The sequence below is a fragment of the Bidens hawaiensis genome, unplaced genomic scaffold, assembly GCF_021521415.1.
Source record: "Bidens hawaiensis isolate Kalapana, Puna unplaced genomic scaffold, B.hawaiensis_p1.1 tig00058151_1, whole genome shotgun sequence".
Classification (NCBI taxonomy): Eukaryota; Viridiplantae; Streptophyta; class Magnoliopsida; order Asterales; family Asteraceae; genus Bidens; species Bidens hawaiensis.
Genome location: NW_027500508.1, coordinates 48,185 through 65,267, shown reverse-complemented (window position 1 = coordinate 65,267; position 17,083 = coordinate 48,185). Strand labels below are relative to the sequence as shown.

Below are 17,083 nucleotides of genomic sequence, written 5' to 3'. Positions count from 1 at the left end.
CGGGCCGGGTATCAACCAGTTCCGAGTATGCAGTGGCGAAGCTTGGACGAGAACATTTTTTTTGGGTGGGGGTGGGGGGGGGGCTCAATTTTTCAACAGAAAATGGGAAAATTTACACAACGTATAAATTTTTCGGGTAAATTTCCACAACTTCGCAAAAAAAAAACATGGGTGAGGGGATGGCCCTCAGTAAGCTTCGCCCATGCAAGTACTGTCAGGTTTTTGACCTTTACCATGTTTTTATCGTCTTTTGAGTTGGTTCGGTTTCAGTTTTGACCGGTAGAGCTGGAACAAGTTCTGGTGATTCCAGTTCCATTTTCTGTGAGGAACCGGAAACCGATCTATACCCGCTATTCCGGTACGCCGGGTCGGCTCAAAGGCTTATTTTGTAAATTGGGCTTTAAAATGTTTTAAGCTAGACCCATCAGCCCAAATCATTATTAACCCAAACTCTATTCAATATCCAAAACCTCTTAATTTTGGCGCGAATAATATCATTTCAGTCACCGTTCTCAGTTTTCCGTTCCCGCCGATGTCCAACTCGCCGGAACTCACCGCCGTATTCGCGTCACTCGCATACGGAACTGAAGACCAATCGAATGATGTATTAATTGAAGCTTTGAATCAATTACTCAACTTGAACGAAGTACCTAGGGTTAGGGTTTTGGACACTGCGTTATCGTTGATGTGCTTCACGGCACCACAGGTAAACTTCATATGAACTTGTTCGTATTATTATTGTTATTGATGTGTTTAATTTGAATTTTATTAATTATGGTTTATTAGGTGTTTGGATCGGTGGTTGAGTGTTCGGTGAATACAATTGTGTCGGTTTTATATTCTTTGGTGGATTGTAAGGTGTTGAGGTTTGGTAAAGCGGAGGTTTTAAGAGTCGGTAGCTCGGTTTCGGGTAGTGAGTGTTTGGTAGTGATGGAGGCTTGTGGTGATGTTTTGAGGAAAGTAATTGATCATGGTGAGGTTATTATATTTTTTTGTTTAGTTGGTTAACTGATATTATTACCAATTGTCGGGGGTGTGCATGGGTCGGTTGGGATTTAGCTTAAAACGGAAGTATGGAACTGAAAACCGAAATGTCGTTTTTGAGTTTTTTGAAAACCGTTTGATTTTGGTCTTTTCAGTTTTGGGCTGAAACTGAACCAAAACCAAAATGTCGGTTTTCGAGTTTTAAAAAAACGCTCGGTTTCAGTATTTCGGCTTTTGGGTTGGGACCCGTGCTAAAACCGGACAAAAATCTAAAATGTCGGCTTTCGAGTTTTTAAAAACCTTTCGGTTTCAATTTTTTCAGTTTTTGGTTCGGTTTTGGTTTTGGGCTAAAACCAAATTAAAAAACAAAATGCCAGTTTCGAGTTTTTGAAGACAGTTCGGTTTTGAGTTTTGGACTAAAAAAAAGTTGCTTAAAAATAATGAATTTGGGCCTGGTTTTGTTGTTAGTTAATTACTAATTAATTATTATACATTCGGGCTAAAATATTCAGGTTAAACTATGTATTAAATTGTTATAAATTACTTAAAATTTAAATTTTAAAATAAAAACCTATAAGTTAGGTTCGGTTTTAGCTACACACAAAACCGAAACAGAATCGAAAGTTCAGCTTTTTACAAAAACATAAAATCAAACCATCGGTTTTGCAGGAATGCTTTATTGTTCATTACTCCATGCTGTTTTAAGACTGGCTGCAATGACAACTCAATTCGGGTACACGACGCAACTTACTCCAATTCTCAATGTTCATCCAATCGACGAAACGGTTTCTGCAATTTCAAAGTTGGCGTATTATATGCCAAAAGAAATCAGTCTTGAGAGCCAAGGGTTGAAAATGAGGTGTGCATTACTAGTTTACAATAACCGTTTCAAATGGAAAATAATATTTTTTTTTTACTCTCAGTTTGAAGCATTTTGCAGGTTAACATTATGGTATCTTGACCCTCAAAACCTTGTGAAAGATGTATCACAAATACTGCAGGATGCTATCGGAAGACCTTTTATTTGTCTGAATGAAGAACTTTATGAAAATATCAAATGGCGTTCAATTATCATTTGTTTAGCATTATCTCCATTAATGTTTATTGAAACGAGGGCTTTGTTACATCGTTGGTTTCTGCTAACGTGAGTACCTCTTGACCCTAGTTTAAGTTTTTGCAAAACATAACGCTCGTTAAACTTAAGGGTTGATTATCATATCAGGGGACTAGCTTCTGTGTTAGAGCTTGAAGTTGAACTTGTTTCAATGGTGTTAGATGTACTTTCAAGACCAATGTGGTGGGGTTTATCTGCGGAAATAGGATCAAAGCTGCCATTTTCATATGCTTATTTATGTTTTAATCATCAGTTATTCAGAATCTTGGCTCGACCCTTGTCACGTGACCGGTTTCTTGAGTTGGTTCATAATATAGAGAAAAGTGTTGCTAGTTCCAAGAGAAAACTTAAACATGTTCCAACAACAGCTTCAATGGTGGATCACAAATCAACATGGTACGTGTCAATGGCAGATTACAATGATACTTTAATTTTTAATTAAATTTGGTATCGTTTTGGTTCAAGATTACATTTTTATTCTTTTACTGAACAGGGCAATGGCAATGAACTTCCCAGATTGGTTTTATTTTGCTTCAATATTACTCACTGGAGCTACTTTTAGTGACGGTAATATTTGTGCGGTAAATGAAGATAATCAACCGCTGACATCATCTTTTTCAGTCAACGCAGCTTGGTATATTGCATGGATTATAGATCCTAATGATGAATCAATTTGTCGTTTATTGGTTGAAAAGTTTGAAAATTTATCAAGGGCGTTAAACAATAAGCATTTGAGTTCATATGAACATAAAAAGCTCAAGAAACCGAAAGCTAACGCATGTCAAAGTCAAACTATTCGGTTATGGCTGGAGAAGTTAGAAGATGCGGAAACAGTTGATATAAAGAATAGTGTGATATTTAGAAGGGTTATTTTAGGAATCTTGATCGGGTGCTCGGATGTCATAACTGAAGATGGATATGAATTGCTTCTTCATTATGTCGCCACTGGGACGCTTCTTCAGTCAACAGAAAGTCAACACGCTGGATTAAAACATAAAAGACGGAACCATGAATCTATTGATATATACAGTCGAAAGGAGCAAACTGAAGGCGCTTGTATTGTTTTCAATCTAACTGATATAGCAGAAAAGATTTCTGATTCGTTATTTGAAACTCGAGAGACTGCAGTTGACTTTATTTGCAAAGTCAAACTAAAGGTTGCCGGATATCTCCTTAAACGTGTCAAAAGACTGCTACAGTTTGAAACCAACGAAAACAACGATATCTTGTTCAAGGATCTACACAGAAGAATGTTGCGGTGGAGACATCAAGGACAGAATGTTTTTCATGGTTACAAAGATCTCGACGATACAATTAATATTGTCGCTAGTAAGTTTTGATCGATATTATAGTAAAACAGAAATGGGCTGTTAGATGATATGATATTCAAAATTAAACTTGTTACAATGCATCACTTTTTGTGTTCATACACACTAATGAAACTATACTAATTTTCTAACTGGCCAATATGGCAAGTGATATGCCTTTACATGGTAACCAATACCTTTATTTTCATCTTTACTTTTATGTACTAAACCTATGAAATTCACTAAAAACTTTAACCAAATATTATTGTTTAAGTTGTTCTTTGGACCAAAGTTATCCAGTCTGGATTGCCTCCCAATTCCTCAAAAATAACCAAAAAGTTACCCGTCGGTCTCAACCATGAGCGCGGAACATGATACCTGAAATCAGATGAAAGCTTGTTACATTATATGCAATTAGCTTAACAAACATAAGAGAAAATAAAGTTAATTTCTCACCATCTTTGAGACGGGTCGCCGCAATAATTGTTGCATTTATTTTCATTATAAATCCCGGTGTAACTGCATTTATCACAGTTACCACGAGCTTTGTTTGCGGGCCAGTATCTCCCGACGCCCTCACTGTTGACCCATATTTGACCTTTTCCCATGCCGTTCATATCTAAAGCTAGTGGTTCGTCTCCTTTTGGAGCGTTAAATGTAGTCTAAAAGTAAAAAAAAATAAAAATCAATGTTAGCATACGTTGATGCTAGATTTTAGTTCTTTTGTTCAAGGGGTGACCAATCACCGAACCGTTGATCAAAACTGAACCAAAAACTGATGAAACTAAACCGGAATTAACCAAAAACCTGTTATCGTTTTTTTTGTATCCTTAATTAACCGAAATTAATCAAACCGAGCCATTCATATTTTCATATATTTCTAGCTTGTATACCTCCATTTCACATATTTCATGCTTTATACCTTCATTTTACGTATTTCATGTTTTATACCTCCATTTCATGCATTTTTATGCAAAAATTTTAGCCTAAGTTTGGTTTTAGTTATTAACCGAAATTAACTTAACCGAACCAAAAACCGACGAGAATCATATAAAACCGAAAAATTAACCGAATAAACTAAAACGATTAACCAAAACCGATTGGTTAATAAAATAGATTAACCAACGACTCTGTTTTCGGTTTTAGTTTAGGCTAATAACCGAACCGAACCGTGCACACCCCTAGGTCAAATGTTGAACAACAAAATTACCTTGTACCAAGTAAGAGGTTGTTTTTGAGCCACAAAGGTTCCTTGTAGCCACTCAACGGATGAACTTCCATCAGCTGTATGTAGACTTAAAGTTTCGCCTTTTAAACCAACCTGCATCAATAAAGAATTCACTTTATTACATTAATCACAACACACCGCAACTCTTAACCGAAAATTATATTAATATAAATATATTTATATAAGTGTTTATTAGTTTATAAGCTAATGAACCAACCTTGTAAGACCATTGTTGCTTTGTCAAGTCTCTTGTACCCTCATTTAGACCTTTCATAGTAATTGGACCTAGAATCCCTACATTGTAGTTCTCGAAGTGCGTGCCGACGTTCTAAAACGGTGATTAAATAATTTAGTTAAATGTTTTAAAATGTTGAGTTGTTGACATATATATACAAAAATAAAAAAATGCAACAACTAACCGCAAGGCCCACAGAAACACTTAGCATAGAGATTTTGTTAACGCCCGCTCTCAACTTAACATTCTGACTAAACGTTAATTTCGGGTTTTTTAGTGATCCCTAGACTGTTCCTGTAATATGACCAAACAAGATGTGACAATTTCAACGCAAACCCGTCTTGACCCATTACTCGACCCAACGGGCCAGCCTGTTTAGCCCATCTAGTTTAAGGTTAATGCTCATGAAAAGTAAGGTTTACCTGCAAGTTGGTTGTTGATAAAGACATGCAAAGCATGCCCTGCTGACATAACGGTCAGCACAGGAAGCTGTCCGTTTGTCAGAAACTGTTCGTTTGGCGATATATCTATTCTGTAAAATCAAATAAATACATAACAGTTGAATATTTATAAAATAATAATAATAATAACAATAATAATAATAATAATAAATCATTGATACTCACTCAGTAAGGTACCACAAGTAATCAGAGGCATCTCTAGTAACATTTAACTGCTCATACAACCCCGACATTGCAAACGTATCACCGCCATCAGAAGACGGAGCTTCTTCATCATACGATTGCCAATCAAAAGTTGCGACGGTTGTCATCTTTTTTTCTGTGCTTGGAACATTAACCTACAAATTAATCAGCCAATATCATATGACAGTTTTAGTGTTTCGAAAGTTGATATTATGAAATTTAGAAGGGTAAGAGGGTAATTTTCTTACCTTTGCAGTGTTAAAAACTTCATATTTGCAGTCATGAAGAATGCTAATTGACCAAGGAGGAAGGTCATATTCGGAATTTTCAAATGTTATTTTTGTTGAAGTTTGCGGGTCAAAGTTTGAGAGAAATGCTGCACAGCTCCCGGACTTTGGTTGAAATACATGTATCTGTAACGGGCCCGTTTGGGTTGACCGATCATAAGTAAACGGGCTGAATTTACTGCCACTATAAATACAATATTTTTGACTATTTGACTAAACTAGTTAGCTAACCTCTTGATTATTTCCAGGATAGGTAACAGTAGGATAAGCTGAGACTAAAGCCGGTTCAATTAGTTTTATCGCTGTGTGTAAATCCCTTAAATGCCCCCATTTCGGTTCATTTGGTAATCCTGAAACATTACAATTAATAAATAATAAGCCAACCTTTCCAGCTGAAAACATGCATCTATGATATATATATATATATATATATATATATATATATATATAAAACTATATGATCTATTTTTATACCATATTCATCAATAGGAGCATCGTAATCATAACTAGTTGTGATGAATAGACCGCCAGCTGTCCGGCCGAAATTTGTTCCTCCATGGTACTAAAGCCATCATTATAATATAAGTATTATTAGTAAACTAGAAAATTAATACAATCTAATTATTCTCAAAATAGAAACCAACTTAAAATTTATAATAATTTAGCTACCAACACTCATTTTAACTCATTTTACATGTGACTTGGCATGACATTGTTGATTTATATAAGATGCCACATAGGCGAAAAAAAGTGCATGTTTTGAAAAAATTTTATAAAAAAATTATTTGCAAGTTTAAAAAATACATTCTTTTAACATATATGTTTAGAAATATATATATTTTTGAAATATTAGGGAAAAGAAATCGATATCGTTGAACGTGTCATTTGTTGTTACAATCAGTTAGTAGGTTTTTTATTTTAGTTGCTAAAATTGGAAATAAAAAGTGTAAGGTTTGTATTTTTTTCATGCAATATAATTTATATGGTGACATACCATATAATAGTTGACAAAAGAACCGTTATTCTGTATGAATCTTGCAACTGCATATGCAATATCTTCTACAGGTCTAGTAGGAACCGGTCCACCAAATTCCGTGAACCTTAAAAAACAAAGATTAACAACCATTAAAAAGACAATTATAACATTTAAGTGAACATAATTATAATTTAAAAAGTGAGATTTACATGACTTACCAACCAGTCCAAAGCTCTGTAAACATTTTAGGTTTGTAAGGCTTGTTTGGAGTGAATTTTTCACAGTAAAAACCATTACATGTATCAATCTGTCATGTAATCAACATGTACAACCAAATTATATTATTACAAGCTTCATGGATTGTACCATGTGCAAAATTAGAGGTACACAATACATAAAGCTAGAAAACATGCATGGATAGTGACATCATATATGTATACATATCCAGGATTTTGAACAAGGTATGTATGTATGAATATAACTTTTTTTTATTAATTTAATATGTATCCTTCCAAATTTCATAATACCGTATTTGCCCTTTTGTAATACAAAAAGTATATACTCATTCATAGTAAATAAATTAGCAACATTATTACTATGAATCATCTCAACGTATAATGTTCCGGTCTGGTTGAGCATATATGATAATTTTTTAAAAGAAAATATTATCTTATAAAATTTAGAAAAATTTATATCAAAGTTTTCAAATTTTTATGAGGATATATATATGAATTTTTTTCTAAATAAGTAAATGCTCACCATTGGATCAGGGGCATCTTCTTGTTTGCACATGATCCAAGGGACACCGGTTCCTAGACCAGCAGCCATTTGGGCTGCCCATTTAGTGTAAGCTTTTCCCGGTGCACCGATATCCCACTCAACGGGCCCGTACTCGTTTTCTATCTGAAAACACAACCAAGACTCATATGAAGTAAAAATTCTAACTTAAGTCAGATAAACTAAGGTCAAAAGTCAAAACCTGAGACATGATAATTGGACCTCCTTGAGGTTCAAATAGTCCCTCTGACTTCATCATGCTGACTATTTTCTTTGTAAATCTTTCCATTGCAATCTTTATAATGATAAAAACAATTAAAAATATTAACAAAGCTAGATTCTTGTATTAAGTTATATGACTTAACTTTCAGAATATTAATTGCTAACCTTGAAAGGTTCATTATCGGTTCTGAACGACATACCGGGTAGATATTTAAGCCAAACAGGGAATCCCCTGAATCCAAAACAGAGTATAGTTAGGTATATTCATCTCTAAATAATAAAGTCACATACTTTTATTTTATCATTTTTATATTAAGATTGTTACACCTCATTTTAGTCAAATTTGAAATAGACTTTCATAATGCGGAAAACCGATAACTACAAAAAGTGCATATTGTGATGCAAACATGAGAGATTTAATGTATTACCCGAAATTCCATTCGGCACAAACGTAAGGTCCGATTCGTAAGTTAACATAGAGACCTTCTTCTTGTATCAGTTTTATGAACTTCACTAAATCATACCTCCCTTCAAAGTTGTACTGGAAACATAAACATAATAATAATAATTATTATAATAATAATAATAATTCATTAAATATATTAATAAATGCATAAATTGGTACTTTTGAAATTGATTTTGTACCTTCCCAGGAGATGGTTCATGCCCATTCCAAAATACATATGTTTGTATGACATCTAAGCCTCCATCTTTAGCCTTTTTTATAAGATCAGGCCACATCTGCACTCTCTCACACACACACACACAACAAAATTCAATAAAGTTAAGAAATTTATTTGGGATAATCAAAATTAGGACCAAAAGCACCAAAAGTTATGGAAGACAAAAGAAACCCATGTAAAAAGATATGAAATTTAACATATTTTGAGGCATTAAAGACCAAAAGCACCAAAATTTATGGAAAATAAAAGAGAAAAAACTAAAATATTCATTTTTCACACATAAAGACTCCTAATAAACAAAGCCCAGAAAAATGGCATTACATGAAAAAAAATATACAATCTTTGATGGAGCATTAAAAAAAAAAAAAAAAAAACTTGAACATGGTGAATTACCTCAGGGGTGCTTCTTGGGTAATGAATAGACCCAGACATAAGGATTCTTCTTCTGCCATTGATGATAATGGCTTTATCATCATAAGATACAGTTGCTTTAATGGAGTAACAAGCACAAGAAAGTATAATTAGTAACAATAGTATCTTGTTTCTGGGCATTCTCCACATTCTTGAATATTACTTTTACCCTTTACTTTAAATATTAAAAAGTTTCAAAGAAAGAAACTTGTTTTTGTTTTTATTTTTATTTGTGTTTTTGATGCTTTTAATGATGAAGTGTAAATGGGTATTTGTATAGGGGGTGTGAGTTAGTGTGTTGAATTTTAAGAAGTTGAGCAACTCCTTTTAAAGATTCAATGGGTCCCATTTTCTTTAGTTTTTCTCACTTTTGGTTTTATAGTAAAACTGGCTCCACCATAACCAACTTTGAATTTTTTTTGGGATATGATTCAGATTTAGCAGGGCTACACCGGTTGTATATGTCATATACGACTGACAAGTGTATAGAAGGTGACACAAAAACAGGTTTTGTAGCCTATATGGGTCGTGTAGTCCTATACGAGTCGTATAGGTCTGACACGACTCAGGACCTATACGAGTCGTATAGGCGAAAAGTGATGTGTGAAAATTTAAGGTGGTGTATGAAGATCTCATACCTTATATTTTCTCAAATAAAAGAAAATAAAAATTAAATATCATATTCATGAACTTATAAAAGAACATATTCTAGTGATGTTTAGTTCAAAAATTATTTGGTAATAATCAATATATAAATTAGCAACAATGGAGTTTAAATCGATAAAAAATCGTTATGCATTCTTTAGATAAAAAATCGACCCTATTTTTAAAATATGCTTTAAAAGGAGTGGTGTAATTTTCCATTGTAATTCTCGTTTAATTATTTGATTCCAAACGTCTTGATAGTTGTTTTAATGAAATTATATATTTAGAAAGAAAGTAACAATAAATTTTATCTATATATAGGGACGTTTATTTCAAAACCAATAATATGAACGCAATAACTATTTAGGACAACTATTGTATTTAAAATTTATACAACATTGAAGTGATATAACCTTATCCATTTTTTATTTCATGCAACAAACTTACTTCTTCAAGCATAACTCTATTCCAGACCCATGCATTAAAGATATTCTTTTAAAGGTGCCCCTAAATTTGAGATGATGGAGACTTTGGAGACCTATTATAGTCATTTCATCTAGCAAATTCAACAATTAATAATTGAATATAGTAAAAACAATTGAAAATGACTTTTTCTTTTGGCTTTAAGTAATCCACTTTTGTTATTAGTTATAACAAGATGTGAGCATAAACCGGTTCAGTTAGATTATAGGTTATAGCCAAATGATTTTTGGACTTTAGATTCTCACTTTCTTTTCCGAACTGTAAACTTTTATAAACGGTACAAGAGCGCCAAAACATGACACCCTTTACAAGCCGGAGGATGACCACTAAGTCAGTTTGAAAAGTTATAAAGTCACTCAATTATTTGATGACAGGTTTCAATTTAAGTGTTGGTGTTTTTGGTGAAATTGATCCAATTTGACCTAAATTATGACTGAATAAAACGAAGAAGATCAACACACGAATAAATTGAATTATGTATGTTTTTTTATTAACTTCTATTGATACACATGTTAAAATCAATATGCTTGTCACTATTTAGTATTTACGAATATGTATTGTATAGTAATTTACTTGGATTAGAGTAAAGCATGCAAATTAAATGAATTATGTGATAACTTAATGTATAAGACATGCTATATGTATAATCATGATGAACTACATGATGAATGAGGTGAATAAAATGTATCATTGGGTTTTACCATACATATACAAGAGTTAATTCCAAATATCTAAATCATTGTATCGAGATAACAAGATAATGTTCTCGCGCGTAAATATTGGAATGTTAATTTAAAATGATAGATATTGAGTTCGCTTTCATGCAACGTAGAATTGTATCCAAGTGGATTATTCAATCATTCATATGGATGAGAAAGCCACATATATATAACGATGATCATATGTCCCTACTTGGATATGATCCTTATATATACATAGTTGTTTATATCTCACTTATTCATTAAATATATATTTTAAAGAATAAAGAGCTAAATTCTTAAATGTTTAATAATTCAATAACTTTTATTCAAATCCCTTTTGTTTGATTTATTAATAATAGTTAAATGCTAAATTTTCTTAAAGGAAGTATACTTAAAAAAAAGTTTTGGCTTTAATACAATAATAATTGTAGTTGCTACATATTTTAGTGGTCACATCTCTTGTGGCCGTCAATTTATTCTTTTCAAGCATTCAAAGCTTAATTTTAGCAACTTGTATTCAAAATAAATCATTCTCGTTTTGTTTCTTTTCATTTTGGAACAAATTTTAAAACTAATAAGTTAATCTAATAATAATAATACTAATAATAAAATAAATAATAATACTCCGTAATAATAAATCATGATAACATTATAAGACCACCCGTACTGGGTGCGTTATGGGTTGCTTTTTGATGGATAACGCGGGGGGTACAACCCCCCCCCCCCCGTTTTGAATTTTTTTTGGTAGCGTCGTATCTAAAACGCGAGATGTGACACCCGGTAAATTCCCAACCCCTTAAACTAAGTAATCAACCTAATAATTAGGTGATTGTAAATATTATGCGCGCCATGTTAGTCAGCGCGTGCATTTGTTATGTGCGCCCTGCGCGAGCGCGCTATGTTAAGAATCAGCGCGGGCACATTATGTGCGCCCGGCGCGAGCATATGTTAGAATCAGCGCGGGCATTTATGTTTGCCCTGCGCAAGCGCGCCATGTTAGTCAGCGCGTGCATGTGTTATGTGCGCCCTGTGCGAGCGCACCATGTTAAGAACCAGCGTGAGCATATGTTATATGCGCCATGCGTGAACGTTTTGGCCTTATGTTTTCATGTAACTTAAACGTTATGTTGTCTATGGGTTGACCATCCCGCATGATGCTAAGGCGGGTGCATCCTACATCGTTTATGCGCGTGCGGAAGGGAACTAACCTACCCGCATGGCGGGAACGTTGAGAGCTAGTTTGTCTGAAGCTCCAGGATGGAATTGACTTCAACATAACTGATCACTATGTTGAAATACCAAAACCACCTGGAGAATCTACAAATGAAACTCAAATGTCCCTAACTGCGAGAAGGTTACGCACCTACCCGCAGCAAAGAAATGTTCTACACGCAGGAAGCTATGCGCACCAAGTTATACGCGCAGAACACTTAGTCAAAATGATCAGATTTAAGGAAATTATCCCCGCCCAAAAGAGGGCGGTTGCGTGTTTCAGAAAACTTCTACTTTTTACTGTACACTGTCTAAAGCACTGAAAAAGCAAACTGTAAAAGTCAACTGCCAGCCACCCACTCTCACCAACCACAGCCCTGCATGTCCTGTCCATATCAAATCAGAATCTTTAATCTACTTTTCTACTCTTTTTAATAAATAATAATAATTTCCATACTTTATCATCATTTCAAAAGATTACAATTCCCTAAAGCAAGGGATTATGTTCCCTTGAGTTTGCCTATAAATTTGTAGCCTAAATTATCACCCAAAACACACTTCAAAGAACTACAAACTTGCACTAATCTTTTCCCAAGCATCCGTTATTTCCAGCTCCGATCCTGTTACTAGGTAAGCCGAGATTATAACCTTGAGATCTACTTTCCAACCCTTATATCTTGATCTTAATATATATATTTGTTATTTAATCGTATTCTAGACCTTCGATTCCGAGGCCAACACCAAGAAAACCCGAATCTCGATTAATCCCTTAACAAGAACCACAGGTGAGTCTCACAGCCCCATTTCCACTGTTTTCACTATTTTAAACTGTTTTCGGGGCGAGGGACACGTACTTAAATAATGTTTTATCATGGTATACTTACAAGCTAAGCAAACGATCACGTGTTTAAGTTATGTTTCATGATGAGCAATGCGAACAGTTATCTATGGTTTTTCGATGATAGTGCACCAGATTCGAGTAAGTGATCACTTTACCATTGGAACTCTAAGGGTAGGGACTGCTGGTTTGATCCGCCCACTCGTAGGGGTCGCACCTCTTACACAGACGAGTGCCTAGTATGGTCATGGGGCAGTACTATGGGTTTGAGCCCGCTCGTAGAGGTCGCTCCTCTTACGCAGACGAGCGCCTTGTTTTCCGGCACAACGTCCGCGTGTAACCCGCGGGACGGTATTACAGCACATACTCGCTCGTAGTGGCAGCGCCACTTACACAGACGAGCACAGTTTTCCAGAAGTGTCCGCGCGTAACCCGCGGGACGGTATTACGTTATTTTAGCTCGTAGTGGCAGCGCCACTTACACAGACGAGCACAGTTCCCAGAAATGTTCGCGCGTAACCCGCGGAACGATTTTATCAGAATATGTTGATAGAACTATGTTTTACCTAGCATGTGTTTTAATGATGCTAACAGAATTATGTTTCAGAATGATTATGATGCAATACGATTTATCAAGTTACTAAAACTTGTGAACTCACTCAGTTTATACTGATTCCAATGTTTTTACGTGTCTTTCAGGAGATAACTAGGTAGCGCATGGAGTCACACTTAGAGCACCACACGCTGAACATCTAAAACAAGCTTTTTGGAAGATTTTGGTTTTATCCCCTCGATGCGCACGGTTATCCGCCGCGCAAGGGGATATGGCGAGGAAATCTTCAGTTTTATACTTGGATGTTTTTTTTTGTAATCTTTGAACAATGTAATGTGTTTGTACTAAACTTCTCATGCGCAATAAAAATCTTTGAATGTTTTGCAATGGCCCGTGCTTAATTATCAATCCCCACTCGTGCGCGCCCGGCTGTTTCCGCCGCTCAGGGCCGGGTGTGACAGATTGGTATCAGAGCACTGGTTATAGCGAACTAGGAAAAGAAGTTTTTAACCTAGACTATAACCTTTGGGGAATCGCATGAAATATTTTTCAAAGAATATTTTCAAAAGAAAAATCACACACGCACTTAGGAACACGGGTCACAGTGTCTAGAGATAAGAACATTATGTACTCTGAGTACATGCGCTAAGTTTGTTACATTTTCTTTTTATGAAAAGAATGCCTCCAACCAGAGCCAAGGGAATTACCATGACACCCGAGGAGCTCGCAGAAATAATCGCGCAGGCGATTGCAACGCATGAGGCCAGCAAGGCCGAATCTAGTCAGGGTCGCCAAGAGAACGAGACCCCAGAACCCGAATCAGGAGCCTTGGACAAAGGTTGCTCCTATAAAACATTCATGGCCTGTAGGCCTTGGCCGTTCAAAGGCACCGAAGGAGCCATTGGGCTCTACAATTGGATTGACAAGATGGAGACAGTTCTCTCCATCAGCGGATGTAGTGAAAACCAGAAGGTCCTTTACGCGACCTGCATGTTCCAAGAAGCAGCTTCGTCTTGGTGGAAGCTCCAAGTAAAGACTTTGGGGCGAGAAGTTGCTCTTCACAAGACCTGGGAAGAATTGAAAGAAATGTTGATGAGAAAGTTCTGCTCTCGCGCAGAAATTCAGAGCTTGCAACAAGAATTCTGGAACCACACCATGGTAGGAACGGATATCGATGCCTACACCAATCGTTTCAACGAGCTTTGCCAGCTGGTGCCAGACATGGCAAACACAGAAGAAAAGAAAATCGAGAGGTACATCTTTGGGTTACCTCCTGTCGTTAGAGTTCCGCTCAACGCCGCCGCACCTCCGACCTTTGACGAGGCGGTTGCGCGAGCCATCACCCTTACAAGGGATACGGTTCGTGCGGGTATGTTGACTGCTCGCTTGAACGAGCAGCGAACCTCTGACTCCAAGAGGAAATGGAACTCCCGCCGAGGATCAGACTTCAAGCAGCCACCGCCCAAGAAGCAGGAAAACACAAGGGTTTACGCGATTCAAGCCGCGGAACCATCAAGGAAAGGATACAGCGGGCCTTACCCATGGTGCAGCAAATGCAAGTACCACCACGAAGGCGAATGCGCGAACGTCACGTGCGCCAAATGTGGCAGACCAGGACACAAGACGGTGAATTGCCGTGCTAAAGAAGCTGGAGCCAATGACAACTGCTACGCATGCGGGAAGCCTGGACACTTCAGTCGGGATTGCCCACAGAAAGGAAACCAAGCTCGCGGGAGAGCTTTTGTGATCGGCGCGGGTGAGGCAAAGGAAGAGCCGAATGTGGTAACCGGTACGTTTTTGCTTAACGGTCATTATGCATCTGTCTTATTTGATACTGGCGCTGACCTAAGTTTTATATCCCATGAGTTTAAAAACTCCCTGGGCTTAGCGACCAGTAGGCTAGACAAACCTTATACTATAGAACTAGCCAATGGTAGGCAGTTATGCGCGAATGAAAGGACTGAACAATGTGTATTAGTCATGGGAGGTCATGAGTTCAATATTAACTTGTTACCAATAGATTTGGGAAGTTTCGATATTGTGGTAGGTATGGATTGGTTGGTCGAGAATCTCGCGGAGATTGTTTGTCATGAGAAGCAGGTTCGGATTCCACTGTTGAACGGAGAAACTTTGATGATTCAAGGGGAAAGAAGGGGAGTTGCGACGAAACTGATTTCATGCCTAAAGGCGCGTAAGTGCCTAAGGAAAGGGTGCTACGCCTTCCTGGCGCATGTAGTAGAGAAAGGAGATGAGCGAAGAATTGAAGACTTACCAGTAGTACGCGAATTTCCAGAAGTTTTTCCTGAAGAATTGCCCGGGTTACCGCCGCCGCGACAAGTCGAGTTTCGTATTGATTTGGTCCCAGGAGCTGCGCCAGTAGCTCGAGCGCCTTATCGCTTAGCTCCATCTGAGATGCAAGAGCTATCCAATCAGTTACAGGAACTATTGGATAAGGGTTTCATACGCCCAAGCTTTTCACCTTGGGGAGCTCCAGTACTGTTTGTAAAGAAGAAGGATGGTTCGTTCCGGATGTGTATTGACTACAGGGAGCTGAACAAGCTGACAGTCAAAAATCGGTACCCCTTACCGAGGATTGACGACTTATTTGACCAGCTGCAGGGATCCGGTTATTATTCGAAGATAGATCTACGGTCAGGATACCACCAACTTAGGGTCCATGAGGAAGACGCGCCAAAGACAGCCTTCCGAACCAGATATGGCCATTATGAGTTCTTAGTAATGCCTTTCGGGCTAACTAATGCGCCAGCTATATTCATGGATCTGATGAACCGTGTGTGCAAACCATACTTGGACAAGTTTGTGATTGTGTTTATAGATGATATTTTGATTTACTCTCGAACCAAGGCCGAGCATGAGCAACACCTGAGAATGATTTTGGAATTGTTAAGGAAAGAAAAGTTGTATGCGAAGTTTTCCAAGTGCGAGTTCTGGCTTAGAGAAGTTCACTTTCTCGGTCACGTTGTAAACAAGAAAGGAATACACGTCGATCCTTCTAAGGTTAAAGCCATCGAAAACTGGGAAGCGCCAAAAACCCCAACTGAGGTGAGGCAATTCCTTGGACTAGCTGGCTACTATCGACGCTTCATTGAGAACTTCTCCAAGATAGCTCTATCTCTGACCGCGCTAACTCAGAAAGACAAGGCGTTTATTTGGGGCAAGAATCAGGAAGCGGCATTTCAAATGTTGAAACAGAAGTTATGTAGTGCGCCAATCTTATCCCTGCCCGAGGGGACAGATGACATCGTTGTTTACTGCGACGCTTCACACCAGGGACTCGGATGTGTCCTTATGCAGCGAGACAAAGTTATAGCGTATGCCTCGCGCCAACTTAAGACCAATGAGAAGAACTACACAACGCATGATTTAGAACTTGGAGCTGTTGTCTTCGCGCTAAAGATTTGGCGCCATTACCTCTACGGTACGAAATGTGTAATCTTTACGGATCATAAGAGCCTCCAACATATATTCGATCAGAAGGAATTAAACATGAGGCAACGAAGATGGGTTGAATTGTTGAATGATTATGATTGCGAGATCAAGTATCATCCGGGGAAAGCGAATGTGGTAGCAGACGCGCTAAGCAGAAAGGAGCGAATAAAAACGCGAGTCAAGGCTCTAAGGTTGACCATTCACGCAGAGCTCTCTACGCGCATCCGAGACGCTCAGCAAGAAGCCTTGAAACCAGAGTTTGTTAAAAACGAATGCCTTGGGGGTATGGTTAAAAGTTTGGAACTGAAAGAGAACGGCAATCTATGTTTCGCT

General features: G+C 37.1%; 1 protein-coding gene and 1 pseudogene across 2 annotated transcripts; one reads left to right on the top strand and one right to left on the bottom strand.

The window, feature by feature from the left end:
• Positions 1-532: 532 nt before the first annotated feature.
• On the top strand, positions 533-3,438 carry LOC143602226 (uncharacterized). Its single transcript, XM_077079413.1, has 6 exons — positions 533-706; positions 787-973; positions 1,654-1,843; positions 1,925-2,128; positions 2,207-2,494; positions 2,592-3,438. The coding sequence occupies exons 1-6, from the start codon at positions 533-535 to the stop codon at positions 3,436-3,438; spliced, it is 1,890 nt and encodes a 629-aa protein (XP_076935528.1).
• Positions 3,439-3,468: 30 nt separating this feature from the next.
• Positions 3,469-9,144, bottom strand: LOC143602228 (beta-galactosidase-like; annotated as a pseudogene). The gene is made up of 18 exons (XR_013147794.1): positions 8,851-9,144; positions 8,420-8,515; positions 8,203-8,315; positions 7,940-8,006; positions 7,755-7,847; positions 7,535-7,678; positions 6,994-7,082; positions 6,794-6,899; positions 6,274-6,361; positions 6,031-6,149; positions 5,761-5,925; positions 5,495-5,667; positions 5,291-5,400; positions 5,053-5,162; positions 4,851-4,961; positions 4,616-4,726; positions 3,862-4,067; positions 3,469-3,783 (listed from the first exon to the last, which is right to left on the bottom strand). The product of XR_013147794.1 is annotated as a beta-galactosidase-like (transcript).
• Between the last annotated feature and the right edge of the window lie 7,939 nt (positions 9,145-17,083).